Here is a 22,239-nt window from a genome sequence, read left to right on the forward strand (position 1 = left end):
CAGGCAGTCTGTCACCCTGTCCCAAAGGCTGTCCTCTCATTTCTGCCTCAGCTCAGTGCCACACAGGCACAGCCAGCACTGCAGACATGCCTGCTCACAAGGCGCATTTCTGATGCTTGCCAAGCTTCAGCCATTGCCTTCTGCTGGCTCATGAACTCTGTGTTTCTTTAGTTGATGGGATCTCTCTGACTGCTGTCCTGCTTTGCACAGAAAATTACATCACAGAACAGATGGAGGCACCAACAGCCCTGGCTTGGCTAACCAGATCTCAGCTCCACTCAGGTGTGTCCTCTCGTGGGACAGGAGCACAGCAGAGCTCAGCAGCTTCCCCAGTGCCTGCTGGCAGGGGCAGGGTCTGCAAGCAGGGACAGGCAACTGAGAGCACAGAACCCCATAAGTCCCATCCCTGGAACATCACTGTGAAGGAGGCCAGCAACATGAGAGGGCCACAAAACCAAAGGGATTCTGCTTTCTAGGAGAGAAAATGAAACTACTTAGAAATCAAGTACAACTAAAATTAAATTTAATTTAAATTAAATTGTTCCTCAGCTCCTTCTGCCACATTCAGAGAACTTGCCTGGTCCCTGCAAACACCAAGCTGTGCAGCTGCTGTAACAACCACACAGCAGCTGACTGATCACTCCCCAGCATGTACCTGGGGACAGTCTCACCTCCCAAGGCAGGAGATTCTGCTTGGGTAGCACTTACTTGGTGTCCAGGCTTGTAATGCACAAGCAATATCAAAAAAGCACAAGCTGTCACCTGAAGGGAAGGAGTGCTCCCATCCTGCCTGTGCAGAGATGGTAGCTCTTCTCTCAAGAAAATAAATAGTCACACTATTATGACAAAGGGCTGCACTAGACAAAGGCCATCAGGCAGGTTTTGGTATAAAAAGGGGATTTGGGTCATATTTTCCAGTAAAGCCAAGCTGGGATTGTGCCCTGCTGCCCTTTGCTGAGCCACCACCTAAAGGCTGCAGCTCTGGGAGCTCCAGCACCCCCAGCTCCCCACCTGGGAGTGCCCATCCAGCCCTGGCAGGCTGAGCTTCAAGGGGCTGCCCTGTGCCTCCCTGGCACAAAAACCACTGCTGCTCTCTTTGATTTAATCCTTCTACAGCTGAGCACATCAAACTCAGCACACAAAGCTTTAGTACACCTGCCTTTCCTGTGCATCTGACTGTCCCAGTGACCAGCTGGATGTTTTGGTCTATTCAGAAAAAGGTGTTTGTTGTAAGAGCACAACTGTACCCACCCAGACCACAACAACTCCACTGCTGTTGTCTTGTTCCTGTCTCCCAAAATCCTCCCATTTATTATTTTTTATATATCTATGCAGGTTTTCCTGCACAGATACAAGGCACAAGGAAATACAATTTGATTGTGGCAGCCACAGGAGTACTCCATGCCCCAGCTTCTGTGTCTGGCACTACTGACAGCTGGATGCATAACTGTTTATTGAAAAAATCACATTGCTGGGTGTGCTGTGAGGAGCTGAGTGCAGTAACAGAGGCAGGACAGGGCCATCTCCTGAGCTGGCAGGAGCTGTGGCTGCAGAGCAGCAGCCCTGGCTGGCTCAAGGACAGCATGAAACACTGCTGAAAAGTGCTGCTGATGGCAAACCTTGGCTGGGGACAGCCCTGAGCAGGGACACTCCCCAGCTCCTCTGGCCAAGGGAAGGAAGGTGAGGAAGGCTCTTGTCTGGTACCAGAGGGGTACTCCTCCTTTCCTCTCTATTTAGGAGTCATTTTGGTTTTAAATAGCATTTGTGTGTGAGCACAAACTGCAGGGAATGGCCACAGCCTGTGCTGCAGGAGCCCTCTGAGCACAGCTCTCCTTGCATGATGTGGGCCTGCAAGTCTGTTTGAGGAAAAAGAACATTACCCCAAATGATAAATAAAGGCCTTAATAGGTATTCTTGCAGAAGAACAAATCCTCCAGTGAGTTTCTGATCAATACACCCCCTTCTGAATGCTCAGCAGGAATGCTGCAGCCACCACAGCAGAGCCTGCTGACTGGACATTCATCCTCACCAAAATCAGTCAGTGCAGAGTTTGCAGCCAAAGCTTTGAAAAGTCACTCCAAACTGCAATTATAACATGCTTCAAATATACTTTCATGTTTCTTTTTGTTATTGCAAAATTTTGACTTGTTCCAAAGGCAGGAAGTCACCCAGCAATGTAGGATGGCATTAATAGTGCCAATTCAAACTGGCTCCAGCTTAGAGCAGTTCAGTTTTTCCTGAACTGCACTGAGGTGAGTTGTACCACAGCACCTGTTTCAAACTGTTTTCTTTTGTTAATGATGCACAAGTAGGGTACACTGGAATTTTAATTTTCACAGGCTGCTTTGAAACCATAACATATCTAATTCTAGATCCTTGTGGGAGCATAGGCACATCCCAAATGGATATTTGAGAACCAATTTCACCAAGTCCACTAGACTATTTAGGACCCAGGTGAAACCATGTTGTTTATTTCTTTCCACAGGTGAGGGAATTATGCAGAGGTATCTGCAAAAAAATTCAGTTTTGGTCCAGGGATGGGTGGCACTCCACATGACTGCCACATCTGCCAGGGTAGCAGATGGCAGCACTCACTCTGGGCTGTTTCTAGGACACGGGGATGGGTTCTGAGTGGCCAGGATCTCACTCATATCCACACTGATGGACTGTGGGCCATGGACTTCAGTGAACTTTAGATCAGGCTCAACAACCAAGCACAGCAGAGCCCATCCAGCCAGCAGCTGGAATACAGGCACAGAGGTTATTTCACCAGCTCCTTCACCACCAGCATGTGCAGGAGCTCAGATTTCTCATGCAAACTCCAGTGCTCAGAAAAATAAAACCCAACCAAGCAACCAAAACCAACCAAACAGTTAGATCTTCTTTTTTCTTTACATTCAGCTGTCTCATACCTGTTATAAAGATCTGATCACTTCTCAGTAAGCAACAAGAGAAGATTTAACTTCTCTTATTTTTGTGATCCCAGACACTGAGTAACTATGAAAGGCTGTAGGGTTGAGTTCCATCTCCAGTGCTGTAGATCAGCCCTCAGGGCAATAATTCTGCCACTTTCCCTCTGAAGAACAAAGTGATTCCAGGTGTGCCACGCTGTGTCCTCTCCCATATCATCTTTCATGATCCCTTTTCCCCAGGAGCAGCTATTCTCAGCTGGGCCCCAGCTCCTCGTGCTGCCCTGGCAGCTGCTGGCACTGTGAGCACATGGCCCCATAGCTGCTTGTTTAGGGATGGGAATGTCATCTCAGTGGCCAGCAAGGAGATCTTTTTCTCAGAAATGGGTTTTTATTAAACCTTACCTCTAGAAACATCATAAAAGCGGGCCTATACCTTAGGTAAAGGTTCCTTCTTGTTTTGCTGCCATCTCTCTTTTGAGCTTCACATTTGACAGTGCAACTTTGTCCCCCCTCTAAATGCTAAAATTAGGCATTTTCTTTAATTTGTGTTATCACACAAATGCATTTCAGTTCCATGACTGTCATTAATCCATTCCCATCTAAACCATTTTCTACCCAATATCAGCAACCCCACACTCCATATTACAGCATAGAAACCAGGCCAATTTTGCCTGAAATAGTCTTTTCAGAGTCATTCTCCCCACTGAATGTTTTACACAATTCCCAGCCTTCATATGTAGGCTAAAAATGTGTGTAAAATTTGTATGGGTGAAGATGAACATGACAGGGAAAAACTGGTGGCCTCTGCCAGTCAAGAGCCACACAAAACAGCTCAGGCAGCACCATCAGAATCCTAATCATATTCAGCAAATTGTTATTGTAGTCTTTAAGTCCTATTTATGGTCCTCAGTGTGGACCAGCTGAGTTAACTCAGCAAGGAGGATCTGCAGAGCTGTCCCAAGCTGGGTGCATCATCAACACCACCAAATAGCACAAAGCAATCACTGGAGAAAACTGCTCTGAACCACAAGGAAAAACATTAGAAATTGAGGGGGGAAAAAAGCCCCAAAAAGGGATTCACACAACAAAATAAAGAGAAAGAAAAAAAACTGTAAAAAACTACAGTGGCAGCTGGGAGGGTACCCAGCTCTGACATTGGTCTGGTTTAGCAAATTAACTGTGGTAGCTGTTAATTGCCCCATCCTTCTCAGGAACAAGAAGGCAAAGTGAAGGATGGAACTGAGGCATTTTGCAGCTCAGCTGAGGAGCAGCCAGGCAGCAGCTGGTGACACAGAGAGGCTCCCTCACTGAGCTGTGCAGATTTCAGGGCTGGGAGCAGGGAGAACACTGGGTGGGTGCAGCCCCTAGAGAGCAGCCCATGTAATATAGAAATTATACTGTCATATTTGGAAACATCATCTCAAATCCTCATTTGTGTCATGCATCCCTGCACATTATATTTGTGCATGTATGTAAAAAATTACTGTGTGTGTCTGTGTGTGTATGTACCTGACAAGAAACATTTCACTTTCTTGCAATGACTACTTCTCACTGTAGAAATAATAATACCTTAAATATTTTTAAAGACTAACCTGATCCACTGCTGTCTTTTAAACCTTTTTTTTTTTTCCTTTACACAGAATGAAAAACCAAAACATCTCACACTTTATATTTGCACAATACCTTGTTGGGTGCAATCACCTGGAGGCAGACAGGCAGCCAGCCCAGCTGTGTGATCCATCACAAAATACTGCAGCACTGGCCTGGGTCACAGAGCCAATACCAGGAGTGACAAGAAACCCCCCAGTGACCAGCAGGGAGCTGGTGGCAGTCCCAAAAGTGCAGCTGCTGCAGCCAAAACCCTTCAGAGGTGTAGGGACTGCTGTCTGCTGTGGTGACATAGCCCAGGAGCAGCAGAGCTCCTTTCTAGACAGAGTTAAACCAAAACACGCCTGCTGGTCATAATCCTCACTCTTCCACACGTTCCTAAGGCACATTTGCTTTACAATGTTTCATTTAAAATCCAGATTGTGCTGAGCACAGGGGAGAAGGGCTGAGGAGGGCCCCAGTGGTGTGTGTGACAGGATGGAGGAGCTCAGCCCTGACACCCTGTGCACAGCTGGCTGTGTGCCACCTCCTCCAGCACAGCACCAGCACTGCTCTCTTGTGCTTTTCCTTGTCTCTCCAGGTTTCTGCTGCTGTGGAGTGCAGTGCTTATCATGTACCCAACTAGTCTGGCTGTCATTGCACTGACCTTCTCCAACTATGTCCTGCAGCCTGTCTTCCCCAACTGCATTCCCCCCTATAATGCCTCCAGGATCCTCTCCATGGTGTGTCTATGTAAGTATTTGCTTTTTGCACGCACACAAATCTTGCCCTGGTTTTACAAGAGCCCACTCCAGCCGGGCTGGGGTCAGGGCCCCAGCTCCAAAGGCCAGTGGGGAGCTCCCAGGAGAGGCACTGGGGCTGGTGTGGGATATTCTGTCCTGGAGGGAGGCACAAAGGCACCCAAACCCCTGTGGGTCCAGGGAAAGTGATGGCAGGTGAGCCTGTGGGATGGGGCAGTGCTGCAGAACCATCCCCTGGGCACCTGGCACGGGTCACCACCACCCTGTGAGCCCTTCCTGTCCTCCCTCACACTCACACATGAGTGTGCAGAGGCAGCGTGCAGCCAGCTCTGCATCAGCCACTGCTGGGGCTGCCAGGAGCAAAGCTGAGCTGCAGGGCTGCAGACTTCACTGTTCCTGGGAGGAGGCAATGATTCTTGCACTCTTATCAGAACCCAGGACATTCCTCTGGCTGCCCTGCAGGACTCGAGACCCTGGCAGGGGGCTCAGAGACCTTGGCACAGAGTCACAGACACCTGTGCCTTTGATTTTAACCCATAGAAACAATTGCCAACTTTGTGTGAAGAGTCACAAGCCACAAAAGTTTGAGTAGAATGATAGTGAATTTATCACAAAGTGAAATAGTAGAATTTTAAAGTTTTTGGAATGGGGGTTTAAGAAGTAAAATAGAAGAATCTAAGCATGTCCTGTCTTCTTCTTGTTGTCGTCCTATATCTTCTGCTATGATAGTGATACTTCTAAATTAGTTTAAAATAAAGACAATCTGTCTAACATAAGTATTAAAAAATTATTGTAAATAAAGTACACATAGTTTTTAGCATAAAAAGGTAACACCACCCCAGGGGTGGTCAGTGTGCCTCAACCTGACCTAGTAACAAACCTCCACAAATCCAAAAAAGAATGCATTAGATTAAAAAAAATAAACAATCTTAAAAACCAAAAAATCCCAACTTCCTCTTCAAGTGCTGGGCTGAGAAAAAAGACTTTTAATACCTCAAGAACCATTCTAAAAACTCAAAACCCAAACACACTGGGCACTGCTCAGGCACAGTTATTGAGCTGGGGAGAGCCCCTGTGGCAGCACCCAGGGGCTGGTGGCTGCCAGGGATGCCCCAGCAGCTTGGGAAAAGCAATTCTCATCACCCTCCCTGCTGGCCATGCTAGAGCTCCCTGCAGGAACATTGTCACCACATTTCTCTTCACAGAGAAAAGCAAGGCACAATTCTTCCCAAGAATATTGCTGGGATTCACATTCTTTGAACCTCAGAGAAAGAAAAAACAATTCTTATCTCATTTGCTGTGCCTGTATTGTGCCAAAGTAGAATGCAATATGGAGATTGTTTACCCAGAGTGATGGTGTTTTGTTTCCTTGGCCTGTCAGGGCCAGCTGTGTGTGTGTGTTGGGACTATGGGCAGACAATCATGGGATTCTGAGCAGTTGAGTGCTTGGCAGATTCAGTTTAGATGTAATATAATATAATATAGTATAATAAAGTAATTAATTAGCCTTCTGATAAGATGGAGTCCTCCTCATCATTTCTCCCTGCCACAGGGGTCAGCCTGTTTCCACAGAACATGAGTGTGGTTTGCACTATTTTGGCTGTATGTTGTCAAATAAACACAGTTTCATCCCACTGAACTCAGCCTTTTGCTCTGCAGTGCTCCTGACATGGGTGAACAGCTCCAGCGTGCGATGGGCAACGCGCATCCAGGACATTTTTACAGCAGGAAAACTCTTAGCCCTGACCCTCATCATTGTTGTGGGCTTCATCCAGATCTTTAAAGGTACCCTGTCAGACACTCTAACATTGCTATGGTACTGTTGATAGACCTGATTTTTCCCACTTATTGCAATGTTTCCTCCTTACAAACTGACCTGAAGGTGTGCTGGGTTTTGCCAAGCTGTGGGATTGCACACTGACACAGCTGGAGAAGTATGGCACAAGGGAGAAATCAGCTGTGTCCCCTTTAAAAAAGTCCCTTTGCAGCCCACCTTGTAGGATTTGATAGAATAAAGGAGAGTAGCTCACAATGTTTTGGAATAGTTACTTAACATTTTTCGTCTGTTGTGCATTCCTTAATTTGAAGTGCTCTGGATGTAAAATGAATAATGCTTTGCCTAGAGCAGGAAGATAACTGCTTCATTTCAGGCACTAGTCCAATTTCCTACAAAAAGTCACTTATAAACATAGGTGAAAAATGTCTCACTGATTCAGCAGTTATTGGAAAGCCAAAAGTGCAAAAGACCTATAATATTTTTATCATGTATATGATGCATCATATAAAGGATGAAGAAATGTGACATTTACAGAGAGCAGAAAACTCATTTTCTCTGTGGTGCTAGTCCTGCAGTGTTGACAAATCTTTCAGGCCCATAGACTTTTTCTTTTCAAGGATATCTCCTAAACAACAACAAACTCTTGTAAAAGAAAATGTCATTAAGGGCAGGCAGGAATTTGCACTGCCCAGGATGCACCCTCAGCCAGTGCAGGCTGCCAAAGGGTCCCATGAGTTGCTGTGGCACAGATGTGGTGAAGGAGAGCAGGAGGTGTCTCACCAGGACACTGTCCTGCAGAAAGTGCTGCAAATGCTGTGTCAGCCCATGGTGGTGTGAACAGCATGAAGGCTCAGTTCTGATAAAAAATAAAAAGCAAAGTCTTACCTATTTAAAGTCTGTGAGGTAGGTAAGCATGGCCTAACATCTGCCTTGCACTCTCTATGCAGGAAACTACAAAGAGCTGACACCAAGCAATGCATTCAGATTTTGGATGACTCCATCTGTGGGGCATTTAGCATTAGCTTTTCTCCAAGGCTCCTTTGCATTCAGTGGCTGGAACTTCTTGAACTATGTAACAGAGGAGCTGGTGGATCCCCGCAGGCAAGTACCCACCTGATGGTGCTCTCCCTGCAGTGCTGAGACATTGGAGCTCTCTGGGAGCATTTCTCATTTCATGAGAGGCTGCAATGTCATTCCATGTCTGTGGGACTGGTCTTTCCAAAGGAGAGAGAGTTTTGTTTAGAACAGACAGCAGGCAAGTTGCAGAAACACTGAAATTAGGTATGAGCTGAATCAAAGCAGCCCACAGACAAGGCAGGGTCTTTATGTCACTGTTCAACCACATTCAATCTTCCAGAGCAGAAAAATTAACCATGGATAAGATACCACACAAGCATCTAAAGGAAGAATATTCTTTGACATAAAATAATTGAATTATCCTGGAATTTGCTTTGCTTTTTCACCCAAAGCTCTCCACACACACCTGAAAGGGACGATCAGTGGCTCACTCTGCCAAGGCAGCTCACCCTGGGTCACTGCTGATCCTGGCTATGGGAAGGGCTTGGAAAGGATTCATCACAAGCAGCCTGAGAAGGCTGGAAGGAAAGGGAATTTTAGTTCAGCAAAGCTCAAATGTTTCAACATTTCTGAGTTAATAAAGTGGAATGGCAAATGTCAAGAGCAGCTCTTGGAGCATTAGTTACTTCTGGGCATCCAGAGCACACAGCAATTAAACAACAAGAAATGTAAGATGTTTTGGATGGGAAGGAATTAAAGCTACAGCCTTATGAGCATCTCTGCACACCAGTGAGTGGCAAAGTGTGTGTCCAGAGATCTTGGCAGGAATTAAGAAAATGTGGTAGTGTGTTTCCTTATTAAACAACAATATTTTAATGGACCACCACGATTTCAAAACTGAATAATAAAAAGTTATTATTTAAATAAGGTAAATATGGCCTTAGTTCAGAAATAGAGAATGGAGTAAATGGCCTTTTTTTAAAATTATTGTTGCAGCCTTAGTGGAGAAATTAGAGTATTAAAAAAAAATGGATAACCAAAACTATTTCCTCCTTTTACTAAATCTATTCAAATTCACAAGGTTAAACATGCTTTCTTAAACCTTTTATTTCAAATCTGACACACAGAGATAAATGCATTCTGTTAGAACACCTCAGGTGTGAGCTCTAGGAAGGTCTCTGGGTTGGAGATCAAGCACATCTGTAGTACTGTAAATTGAACAACCAGACCAGGTTTAGGGTACAAAATGGGCCAGGCCAGCAGCTGAACAACAGGACCCCCTTCCTTTTCAGAGCAGGTGAAGGTAAAGCAAAGCAAGACATTTTATTCCACCACAGTGCCTGTCCCCAGGGCCTTTGGGAAGTGGATGTTTCATTTTTCAGTCCCAGTCCCCATCAAGAACCCCAAGGCAGCTCATGGTATCCGTCCCCTGGAGCTCCCTGCACACACAGCATTTCAGTTCAGCCTTCTCCAGCCTGCAGTGGGAAGCTCTGCTTCCTCAGAGACACACCAAGGCACCCACCTGCAGACACAGCATCTCAATTCAGCCTTCTCCAACCTGCAGTGGGGCAGAGAGCTGGGGGAAGCTCCGCTTGCTTCCCTCACAGACACAGCAAGGCACCTACCTGCACACACAGCATTTCATTTCACCCTTCTCCAACCTGCAGTGGGAAGCTCTGCTTCCTCAGAGACACACCAAGGCATCCACCTGCAGACACAGCATCTCAATTCAGCCTTCTCCAACCTGCAGTGGGGCAGAGAGCTGGGGGAAGCTCTTCTTCCCCCACAGACACACCAAGGCACCCACCTGCACACACAGCATTTCATTTCAGCCTTCTCCAACCTGCAGTGGGAAGCTGTGCTTCCCTCACAGACACACCAAGGCACCCACTTGCACACACAGCATTTCAGTTCAGCCTTCTCCAGCCTGCAGTGGGGCAGAGAGCTTCCCCCACAGACACACCAAGTTACCCACCTGCACACACAGCATTTCATTTCAGCCTTCTCCAGCCTGCAGTGGGAAGCTCTGCTTCCCTCACAGACACACCAAGTTACCTACCTGCACACAGCATTTCATTTCAGCCTTCTCCAGCCTGCAGTGGGAAGCTGTGCTTCCCTCACAGACACAGCAAGGCACCCACCTGCACACACAGCATTTCATTTCAGCCTTCTCCAACCTGCAGTGGGAAGCTCAGCTTCCCCCACAGACACAGCAAGGCACCCACCTGCACACACAGCATCTCAATTCAGCCTTCTCCAGCCTGCAGTGGGGCAGAGAGCTTCCCCCACAGACACAGCAAGGCACCCACCTGCACACACAGCATTTCAGTTCAGCCTTCTCCAGCCTGCAGTGGGAAGCTCAGCTTCCCTCACAGACACAGCCAGGGAACACCCCCAGCTGAGTGACCCCCAGGCTCCACCCCACTGTCATGGTCTCGCTGTGCACGGTTGTAATTTCTTATCTACCCTCCCAATTCTCTTATCAGGAACCTGCCTCGTGCCATATTCATATCCATCCCATTGGTGACATTTGTGTACACGTTCACCAACATTGCATATTTCACTGCCATGTCTCCCCACGAGCTCTTGTCCTCCAACGCTGTGGCTGTAGTAAGTAAAACCATTCCCTGCATGTACCAACACACTTTGATTTCAGTGCTGTGCTTTGCAGTGTGTTTCAGTTTCTCTGCCTTCTGTTGCTTTAGACATTTGGTGAAAAGTTACTGGGCTATTTTTCCTGGGTTATGCCAGTCTCAGTGGCCCTATCTACATTTGGAGGAATAAATGGATACCTTTTTACCTCATCAAGGTTAGATGGAGTACAATTTTATGAACATTATCTAATTTGGGGAGGGGCTGTTTTAATTGCATTTGCTAGAGAAATGCTAGCTAGACATTTTGGATGTTGTAGAGCATGAGTTTGTTGTTGGGTGTGTTGGATACAATCAGTTATGAATTATTCTGCTTCAAATCAGCAAGTGTAATATTGAATCATGAAACTTCCTGCAAATTAATCCTCATGAGTTATTGAAAGTGTTTGCAGATGTGGAATAATTCACAGTAAGAGCCAAACACAGCTTTAGCATGGAACCAAAGTAATTTTATGTCAATGAAGTTCCAGTAGCTCACAGCTAAACTGTGCTTTGCTCAAGGAGGAGTTGTAGGGCCTGGTGCTGCACTCAGCTACAGGCTTTTTAATGCTGGAAAATCACCTTTCAAGCAAGATGCTTTGCATGCATACTTCTGATAGCTGGGCCAGAATCTGTAAAGTCTGTAAGATTGTAATCAATAAAGTCTGTTTATAATAACTGACCTGTCTTAATTTAATTTAGAAGTTATGAAGTTTTTTGAGGAAACAGCTGAAGTACCTTGGGAAAATTATTTATCTCAACCTTTTCATGGGTATAATGAAATGCAACAAATTGGAATGCATATATAACAAGCTACACACTCAAAAGTGAAAAGCTAAGGCATGTTAAACCTTATCCAAACCCCTTTTGGCACTGTAAATACCCACACAACCTTCAAAGCCATCACCCCTCACTGGGTAAAGAGACAATGCTGGCCAGCAGATGGTCCTTGGAGGTATTTTGGCATCTCAGAGCAGATCTGAGATGTCCCCAGGTGACATTAGCTGTTAAAGGCCTTGTACACTGCAGGGTTCAGTTTAAATACCTTTCCCCAGTCTCCAGCTGTCCCTGCAGCTGCAGCCACAGCCCCTTTCCATCAGAAAACCAAAACAGGTGGTTGAGATAAGAGGTTTTATATGACTAGGGGCTGGAGAGGCTGTTGCACACCCAGTGGATTCATCATTACCTTTCTTATTTCCAGGCTGTGTTTCTCTGGTGCTCGGGAAGGCCACTTGCCAAGTTTGCTGGCCATGATCCATGTCAAGAACTGCACACCCATCCCTGCCCTCCTCATCTGTGTAAGTTCCTATCCTTGATCTGTCACCTGCTTTTAGAAACACTGAACCACTGAGAGGCGAGCTGGAAAAAGCCCTGAGAGGTGGTTTTACCCCAGGAGAGGAGCAGTGGGTCACCCTGAATGGCAGCTGGTGGGTGCCAGCTGAGCAGCTCCAAACAAGCAGCCTTCAGCCTCAGAAATAATTCCTCCTCCTCCTCCCAGTCCCCTTGGCACCTGGAGGGTTTCCCTCATAACCTGAGTTGCAGTGTAAGCTCATTAACTCCTGTTCTGCAGCAAGGGACAGGGACTGGCTTTTGAAAGAGATACTCATTTAAGGAAAGACAAGTTCCTTAGACCAACTTTACCTGCTTCCAACCAGAATTTGGAAACCTTCACGGTCCAAACCCCACTCCAGCAAGGCTGCTTTAGGTCCTGCCTCCAAAGCCAGAGATATGGGGGGTCCCAGGGAAAGGACAAAGTGCTCCAAAAGTTACTTTCAACAACCAAGACACCTTGTGAGGGGTAGCCAGGTAGTTCTCTGAGGGCCACAGGGATTTCTTTGCACAAGCCAGAAATTAAGTAGGGACAACAATTACAGCAGGGGCAGACAAGAGGTCACCTGCAAAGGCCAGACACCAAGGGCCCAGCTCCTGCTGTGCTCCATGGGAAAAAGACTCCCCTCACTTTTTAGACAGTGGGAATTTCCACAATACTAATGACTTAGGGAAGTTATTATTTGAAACAAAGAGCTTAGTATACTTTTATTGATAGTTCAACTGGAATTTGTGAAGGGTTTTACAGTGGTATAGAAGATGACAAAGAGGAAAATTATTTGTGCTGCTGCTGTCCATGACCACAGGGCCCAAGCAAAGGAATTCCCAAAGGACATTTGCTTGAAATCTTGGCTGATCAATGGCTGCCAACTGCAGAATTTGCCACTGATATCAAAACCACAAGGGTCTGACCCCAGATGCACTAGAAAGATGCATGCTTACATGTCTCTTGGCTCTAACAGCAATTTTGGCACAATATACCCATACAAAATTTCACCAAATAAGCTTTTTTTTTCAGCATAAAAACTCATTCTGCTTTTATGACAAAATATGGATTTTGCTGAAGCTTTATGGCATTCCTGGGGCTTAGTGTCCCATCACAAACATCTTAAAGGTTTGGGGTAAACTGCCCTGGGCAACCATCATGGATAGGATCTTGTGTTCTACAGGGGCAGAACTCCTTTGTCCTTAAAAACAGAGTCTCTGACACTCAGCTGATGTTTCTCTGTAGAACAGCCCCAAAAAGAGCAGACTGCCTGTTGAGCTGGCTGATCCATGCCATGCCACCCCCTTGAGCCACAGTGCCAACCACAGAACCAGCATGGCACATTAATTCATCATTTGGAGGTGTTTTAATGCAGATCAATGCACATCAAATGCTGCTAGGAAATATTTATTTCTTAGCAAAAGAAAGATACTAATAGTATAGTGTAGGCAGCTACAACAGCAAACAGAGCCACTTTAGGCAAACCTAATTAATCCATCAGGTTCCTTATCTCTTCCATGGAATCACACCTAGCTCTCTGCATGGAGAGCAGTTTGTTTGTACATCAAGAATGGCCATTTCAACACTACCAGTGAGACCTTTTTACTGATTCCCTATTTTACTCCCAAAAATCAAGGGGCCAAACTAAATATAAAATTTAGGCTGCAGATTTTTTGCAGGATGGTGGGGAGTGGCTGCCAGCCAGGGGGCTGTGGCCAGGCCAGCATCCCCTTGTTATCATCTTATTGCAAAAGTTCCATACCTTCTCAGCAGTTTCTCATGGGCAACTCCTCGCAGCACTGACTCCTTCTTCTTCACAGCACAGCCAACAAACTCCAGCTCACTTCTCACCCAGCTCACCCACTCTTTTATAGCACCCATCCTTATTGGACACAGCTGTGCCCTGTTATGGCAGGCCTGTTCCTAATCTCTGGTAATTAGCACAGCTGCAGCTCCTCAGGGGTGAGATTGCCTTCTGCACTATCTTGATTTTCTTACATTCTCTGCCCCCACACCCCCTCTTCAGCCACAGGGGGTGGTACCCACCCTGGGAGTGATGTGACCCACCAGCAGCATTGTGCCACTCCCAGTGCCATCCCTGCAGAGCCCTCAGTGGCAGCAGGGAGTTGTGTGACACATGTGACACAGTGCACACTGCAGGGGAGAGCACAGACTGTGTTATATGGCAGTGGTATGGGATGGTGCCCAATTTTAAATCCATTTTGTGCTCAGACAGTTCAAGGTGTTGAAATCCCCCTGCCAAGCCTGCAAGGCTTTGAAAAGGGGAGCAGAGGGACTAAGAGGGTGTTTGGCTGTGGTGGTGCTTAATTCCTTTGCTGGAGGTGCAGAAACCTTCCCTCCTGGGAGGAATTTACTATTGAAACAGCTAATTAAGAAAAAAGGGAGCCTGGATCAACACAAACCAAACCTTGAGCACTCTCTGGAGGGATTTGGATATTTAGTTTCCCTCAGGCTCTGGGCTGCAGTGTTCACTATGCTGGCATTTTGTGCAGGTGAGTGCTCAGCCCCTGGGGTAACAGAGTGGGTGGGGGGCTCAAGGAGCAGTATTTATTTATTACATCAATACTGTAAACTCCTGGGTTTACAGTGCTCCTGATGCCTTTTTGCTGGTCCTAAAATGACAAGCTAGGCACAGGTGCTGACAAGGAGTTACCTTTACAAGGACCATTAGGTGCACAGCTTGGTGGAAAGCAACGAAGATGCACACCTAACAAAGTGCATACAATTTCTGTATGTTTAGCAAATTAGCACAATGACAAGAAACCCCAATTAGAAGCATAAATGATGAGGTAATCCCCCCTCAGTTCAACCCTTTTAATCCCCCCGTCCTCAATTAGACAGGAACTGAACTTTGTTCATGTAAATGTGTCTTGGAGAGCTGGTTTCAGCCTTGGCTTCCCAGAAAATCTAAACTTGGACCCCCAGCTTCGACCCACAGGGGAATTTATTTTGTCTTTCTGTCTAAGAGAGTAGGTAAAAAGCTAGCTATGAATACTAGAATAGGCTACAGCACTACAAATGTATGTGTACAGAATATAGAGAGAATATAAAAGCAAAAAAGGTGAAAATCAATTCCCTATCAGCATTAGGCAGACATAGAGTTCAAAAAGCAAGCAGAAGCATGGAAATGTCCACCACCCATCTGCCAGTTTCCAAACAGTAGTAATGCTCATAAGATTCATGATGCTGATCAGCTGTGACATGAGCCAGCAGGAGGAAGGGCAAACCTCTAATTCTTTATAAAATACAGAGCACCTGCAACAACACAGTGCCTGAAACACAACATGTAAAGTCTAAGAAACCCTTTCACCTGGAGTCCTCACCACAAGGTTCAACAGCTCTTAAAACACTTCACAGAAAAAGGTGGAGTGGGAGCTTTGCCAGCCTTTCCAGCCCTGCCTGCCTATGGCAGCAGAGACACCTGTGCCAGCAGCCCAGGGTATTTTTAAATCTCTGGCTTCAGCATGCCCCAAATACCCATTTAGCCCCAGCCCTGGTGGCACAGATCTGGGATAAGAAACAGAGCCACAGAAAGTAGCACATCCCCAGCAGGTGCCACAAAGGGATTTTTAATGCTTTAATGGGATTTTTGCTTGGTTTTTGTTGTTTTTAAGCTACCTTTTCCAGTAATGGCTGAAGAAGGCTGTGCTCCTCTTGTTGCAGTGTTTGGCCACACTCATCATCATGCTTGTTGGAGACACCTACACACTGATTAATTATGTGTCCTTCATTAACTACCTCTGCTATGGAGTGACAATTATTGGCCTGATTGTTCTACGCTGGAAGAAACCCAAAATCTTCAGACCTATCAAGGTGACACTGTTAAAGCTCAATCTCTTGGTTGAATGGGTGGGGTGGGAACACCTGCCAGACCATGTCCCAGAGTGCCATTAGTGTCACAGAAGGGTACACAGGCAGAGCTCTTGAGAGCTGGTTGGGATGGGCAGAGAGGAGAACAGTGGTGGAGGGAAGGGGGCACAGGCTGGGGGGCTGGAGCCTGCCCTGCCTGCAGCCCCCCACAGCCACCCAGCCCCTGCTCTGCTCTCTCCTGGCAGGTGAACCTCCTCATCCCCATCACTTACCTGGCCTTCTGGGCATTCCTGCTGGTCTTCAGCCTGTACTCTGAGCCCATTGTCTGTGGGGTTGGACTCATTATCATTCTAACTGGAGTGCCAGTCTTCTTCCTTGGAGTCTACTGGAGAAACAAACCAAAGTGTGTAAATAGGCTAATAGGTAAGGCAGCACCTGTGCCTCCCTGCCCTCCCTGCTGGGCAAACCAGGCAGGGAACTGCCTTAGGGGCCTGGCCACCCCTCCCAGCCATGGCAGCCCCTGGGCACAGGCTGGGCACAGCTGCTTTGCTTTGGACACCTATTTTGTACACTCCTGGGTACATTTAACTCCTCTCATGCCTCTGTGCCCATGCACTTGTCTTGCTCACAGCAGCCTGCCCCAGCAAATACACAGGGTGTCACTTTACACACACAGAGACTGAATGAGCAATCACCCAGGGACTGAGGAGATTGTGGGACCTCTGCCCTGCCTCCTTGCCCTGTGCCACCAGCACTGTGCACCAAGCCCTGTGTGACATGATGAGCTATCTCATACTCAAATGGTTCTTACAAAGACTTACATTACCCCTCATATAAAATTGAAACTGCAGTCTTTTCTGTTTTGGTTGTGCTTGGTTTTTAATCACTCTGCTCCAAGGTGAGGACTTTCAGACAAGCACACTGCAGCCCTGGGCTCTCACTGGAGGGTTTCTGTCAGCTGCACTTGGCTGCAGTGCCAGCAGCTCCCCATGGCCAGTGGTCACTGCAGCTGGGCTGACACAGAGCCAGGAGGGCTGGCAGCCATTCCATCCCATCCCAATCCCCATTGCCATCCCCATCCCATCCCCATTATCAGCCTGCCATGGGCAGCACTGGCAGCTCTGTGAGGGGCTGGGGAAAGGAGTCCCTAGAGCTGCCCCTAGAGGTGTCCCTAGAGCTGTCCCACCTCCATTTGCCCTGCTTCAGGAGCACTCTGCAGACTGAGCTGGAGGGAGAAGGGTTGGAGGGGCACTCGGGACAGCAGGGCTGTGCAGCTCCTTCCCACGGGGCATTGCTGCAGGATCCCATTTTTGTTTAGAAGCCCCCATTAACCCCACTAACCCTGGTGATTTGCTCCCTGCAGAGTCCCTGACGTGCTGGGGGCAGAAGCTGTGTTTTGTGGTGTACCCTCAGTGTGGAAGTGCAGAGGAGGAGCACTCCCACTCCTCCTCCTCCCACTCCTGGAGGCTGGTGAGCGACACAGCCGTGAGGAAATCACACCAGCGTGGCCTTTGAGGCTGAAGTGGCTTCTTGTTTACATGCTGATTTTTGAAAAAAAAAGTTTTTCTGGAAAAAAAAAAAATTGTTTTAGAGCACCAATAGTGAAGCCCATAAAATGAGCTACATCCTCTATGGCCTGGCCTCTGTAGCTTTTAGTTATTCCCTAAGAAAAAAAAATTTAAAAAAAAAAAAAAAAGAAAAGAAATAAAATGTAAAATAAGGAGCTGGTTGGTTTTTGTTTTTTTGTTTGTTTGTTTTTTTTCTGGCAGTGTTCTTGCTCAGCAGGGGAAAGCAGCACAGACACAGCTCTGGAATACTGATTTTAGTCACCATGAGGGTCCACCAGAGACACAAATTTAGGAATTTCAAAACTAGGGCAGTTCCCAACACAAAATCAAAGCACAGAAATCAAGAGGAAGCAAGGAGACCTCTTGCTGTCCCTGGGTGGGGTGAGTGCCCAGGAAGGTACAACCCATAGGATCAGCCCTCCACACACCTGGGGCAGCACAGCACCCCCAGAGCAGCTGCACTGAGCACAGACTGCAGAGTAAAAGCCACAGCACCAACAAACACCTGCAGCCTCCAGCATCATTCTGGGACACAGGAAAAAGGTGATCTAAATCTCAAGTATCTCAGTTTTGCAGTGATCTAAACCTCAGGATTCTCCTTTTTGTAGAGATCTAAATCTCAGATATCTCAGTTTTACAATGATCTAAATCTCAAGTATCTGTTTTGCAGTGATCTAAATCCCAAGTGTCTCAGCTATGTAGTGATCTAAATCTCAGGTATCTCCTTTTTGTAGAGATCTAAATCTCAAGTATCTCAGTTTTACAATGATCTAAATGTCAAGTATCTCAGTTGTGCAGTGATCTAAATCCCAAGTGTCTCAGTTTTGCAGTGGTGTAAATCCCAAGTGTCTCAGTTTTGAAGCAGTGATGTAAATCCCAAGTGTCTCAGTTTTGAAGCAGTGATGTAAATCCCAAGTGTCTCAGTTTTGCAGTGATGTAAATCCCAAGTGTCTCAGTTTTGAAGCAGTGATGTAAATCCCAAGTGTCTCAGTTTTGAAGCAGTGGTGTAAATCCCAAGTGTCTCAGTTTTGCAGTGATGTAAATCCCAAGTGTCTCAGTTTTGCAGTGCTGTAAATCCCAAGTGTCTCAGTTCTGAAGCAGTGATGTAAATCCCAAGTGTCTCAGTTTTGAAGCAGTGGTGTAAATCCCAAGTGTCTCAGTTTTGCAGTGGTGTAAATCCCAAGTGTCTCAGTTTTGCAGTGATGTAAATCCCAAGTGTCTCAGTTTTGAAGCAGTGATGTAAATCCCAAGTGTCTCAGTTTTGAAGCAGTGATGTAAATCCCAAGTGTCTCAGTTTTGCAGTGGTGTAAATCCCAAGTGTCTCAGTTTTGCAGTGCTGTAAATCCCAAGTGTCTCAGTTTTGAAGCAGTGGTGTAAATCCCAAGTGTCTCAGTTTTGCAGTGCTGTAAATCCCAAGTGTCTCAGTTTTGCAGTGATGTAAATCCCAAGTGTCTCAGTTCTGAAGCAGTGCTGTAAATCCCAAGTGTCTCAGTTCTGAAGCAGTGCTGTAAATCCCAAGTGTCTCAGTTTTGCAGTGCTGTAAATCCCAAGTGTCTCAGTTTTGCAGTGCTGTAAATCCCAAGTGTCTCAGTTCTGAAGCACTGATGTAGGGGTGGAGGGGGCTCAGCCTGCTCCAGGTGCCAGCTGGGGGATGGAGATGTGCAGAGGTTTGCAGCAGGCTCAGCATGGAGCTCCAGGGAAACACAGGAGAGGACCCTGATGCTCCTCCTGTGTCACACTGCTCCAGAGACCAATTCCCCTCTCCAGCTGGGCTCAACCAAGTATCACTCACACATCAGATGCTCCTCAGAAAGTGTTTTGCATATTTTATTTGTGCCATACACCAGGGGGGAAAAAAAATCATCCACTTAATAAATAGATGGAGATTTGCTGCTGTAGCAGTATGGCCACTTTCACACCAGGGAATCTTCTAAAAATGCAAAATGTGAGAACAGCACTGAGCTACTATTCTTTCACAGTATTTGAAAACAAAACTTATCACATTCAGTAGCCTTGGTAACAGCCATCTGAATGTAATTTTAAAAGTATCTTTCCATAGCCCTGGCACAAAAATTAAGGATTCATTATCTTAGTTAATTATTCAGAAATACTTTTGTAATAAAATAATAATAATATCTGTATCTATATATTAAAATTCTATTAATCTCCATCTTTCAGATGGTAGACACTAAAAAGAAACACAGCTTACATTCTTCTCTTTGTATAAAGCTGTTAACTGTAAGAGATTAAAATAGATATTTAGCTAGAAAAAAATGTGTGGTTTTGTGTGTATATATGCACACATGGAAAGAAAGATTCCACATTTTAAATAATAGCATGAATATATAGTTAGTTAATGGAAATCATAAATATTCAGCTTGCTTAAAAAAAAAAAGATCAGAGCAGACTTCCCTGTGGCTAAGCAGCTCCTGAACCTTTAACTCATATCAGAGGCCCTCATGATTAAATCTCCTTTTCCATAGCTCAAAATCCACTTTCTGAGCTTTAATTTCCAACAGATTAATTCTTTCAATACCTTTACTAGCTAGTGGGAAAACTAAATGAATTACAGCATCAGAAATACTGATTGCTTACAGAATTGCTAAGTTTTGGCATGGGTTTATTTTTGTTTGTTTAAACAATTAAGGTATGGAAATCAGCCAGCAAGGAAACTTTGCAGCTCTTGAGACAAGTCTGTATGGTAATGAGAAAATATTAATAATAGTAATAGTAGTAATGCTGTAAAGCTACCAAGGCTTTTCTTGGCTGTTATATAAGGAAATCAAAAGCAAAATTAAAGAACAAATTCCTCATAATTGTTAATTGAGTTTGGCTCAAGTTTTCCCTGGTTATACTGACATGCTTTAAAAGTAACAACATTTGGCCTTGAATCAGAAGGCTTGCTTTAAAACAGGCTGATTTACTAGACCTCATCTTTGAATTACATGCCAATCCCCAAAAAGTGTTCCACAATGTCTCATTTTTAGGAACAGCTTCATCTCTGCTCCCAGCATCACATACATTAAAGGCTTTGCAAAGGTTAGTTCCTAATGTGTAGAATTTCTAACCACAGAAATCAATGTACAGAATTAGAAATTTAAAATCATATGCTAAATGAAATTTAGCAGCACACTCAATCCATATAAGAGAGATTTTCCCCAAAGGCAAAGCAACTAGCCCCAAAGGAGCCATAATTACTGGTATTTTAAAGCCCACTGAACAAAAAACCTTGAAACAGCTGACACTACCAGCATGTTGAGAGTACTGTGATACTTGATACAGAAAGGCAATCTGCTTCCCACAGAAAAGAGTTTCAATAAAGCTTGAATAGCAATGCAATACTATATAAGCCTATATATTTATGTAGCATAAAATACTAGGGGTTGTAATGCAGAAAATACTCTGGGGAGTATCACCTGTAAGTCAGCCTAAGGCAAAGTCAGTAAAAAATGGATTGGATTATTCTTACCTGATTTATCACAGGATTGAAAATGGTGGCAACAGGTACATACATCAAAGCTACATGCTTTGCAAGAGAGAAGTGGAGAGGGTAAAATTCCAGGAGCTGGGTGGGCATTGTTGGGAAGCACAGGGAGAATGAGGCAGAGCTTCTGCTGGCTTGGCCACCCTCAAGTGTTTTCAAAAACTTGATAAAGGAATTTATTGTCTTGCATTCCCATTAGTACATAAACCAGAAGAGTTTGATCTCAGAAGGAACAAGGGATGAGACTCACAGAATATTCTGAGTTGAGAGGGACCCACAAGGAACACGGAGTCCAGCTCTGAAGGAACAGGCCCATGTGGGGATTGGGTTCCGAGTTCTGATTCAGGCCAGAGCCTTCCTCCAGCCTAAGGACACAGGAGTCCCTGTGTATTTAAAAATACATTCGACTTGGAAGCACCTTTCCAAAATATGTATCCAAAACCATGCAGAGCAGGTTGCAGTTGGATTGAGGGGGTCCCCCTAGGCTGTGTGTTCCTGGCAGCAGCAGCAGGCAGGGAGACGCCACACGGCTGCTGAGGGCGCTCATCAGCTGAGGGTTTATTGCGGTCCCAGCCGGGAGCAGCGGGGCCTCTGAGGGAGAAGGGGAGAGAGGGAGAGACAGGGAGAGCCTGGGGAGAAAAGGGCCAAGAGAGAAAAAGGGCCAAGAGAGGATCCGTGGGGTCCCCTCACAGCCTAACAGGGAGATTCAAAATAAGCCTTGGGCCAATGGCATTACAGATCCATCCTTCAGGGGAGGATCACGGGCTGCAATAAACCCTACATTTTCGAGGGGTGAGACAGAGCATAGCACTTAACTAAAATGTAACACCAGAAGAGCAGATTTCATTAGCCAGGCTCCATCACCTGTGAAAGCACAAGCCCTGGTGCAGCTGCCAGCCTCAGGCCAGGGGCTGCTGGCCCCAGGGGAGGCCACCCTTGCCTGGGGAGGTGCTGGGGTGAGCTGGGGCCAGGACAGAGCCATGGCCACAGCCCAGCTGCAAACAGCTAATGCTGTGAGAGAAACTCCCTGAGAGCCGAGTTAAACAAAATAACTCGCCTTCAAAGAAAAGACAACAAATGGACAACGTCCTGTGCAGCTGCCAGCCTCAGGACAGGGGCTGGTGGCAGCAGGGGAGGCCACCATTGCCAGGGGTGGGCTGGGGTGAGCTGGGGGCTCAGGACAGAGCCATGGCCACAGCCCAGCTGCAAACAGCTAATGCTGTGAGAGAAACTCCCTGAGAGCTGAGTTAAACAAAGTAATTCACCTTCAAAGAAAAGACAACAAATGGACAACGTCCTGTGCAGCTGCCAGCCTCAGGACAGGGGCTGGTGGCACCAGAGGAGGCCACCTTTGCCT

At 46.2% G+C, this 22,239-nt stretch overlaps 1 protein-coding gene across 2 annotated transcripts in view; it reads left to right on the forward strand.

Moving 5' to 3' along the window:
* The window catches only part of SLC7A10 (solute carrier family 7 member 10), a 42,811-nt gene extending 25,281 nt beyond the window's left edge, over positions 1–17,530 (forward strand). The window contains exons 3-11 of one of the 2 annotated variants that reach the window (XM_071440247.1): positions 5,101–5,252; positions 6,920–7,045; positions 7,985–8,138; positions 10,541–10,664; positions 10,760–10,863; positions 11,886–11,982; positions 15,684–15,833; positions 16,076–16,253; positions 17,194–17,530. In XM_071440247.1, coding sequence (XP_071296348.1) covers positions 5,101–5,252; positions 6,920–7,045; positions 7,985–8,138; positions 10,541–10,664; positions 10,760–10,863; positions 11,886–11,982; positions 15,684–15,833; positions 16,076–16,253; positions 17,194–17,345 — 1,237 coding nt within the window. In that variant the 3' untranslated portion in view covers positions 17,346–17,530. The remainder of the gene's footprint in view (positions 1–5,100; positions 5,253–6,919; positions 7,046–7,984; positions 8,139–10,540; positions 10,665–10,759; positions 10,864–11,885; positions 11,983–15,683; positions 15,834–16,075; positions 16,254–17,193) is intronic. The other variant, XM_071440248.1, reaches the window with a different exon arrangement.
* The last annotated feature ends 4,709 nt before the right edge of the window (positions 17,531–22,239 follow it).

Source organism: Agelaius tricolor, unplaced genomic scaffold, assembly GCF_023055355.1.
Source record: "Agelaius tricolor isolate 1412-34295 unplaced genomic scaffold, bAgeTri1.0.p SCAF_15, whole genome shotgun sequence".
Classification (NCBI taxonomy): domain Eukaryota; kingdom Metazoa; phylum Chordata; class Aves; order Passeriformes; family Icteridae; genus Agelaius; species Agelaius tricolor.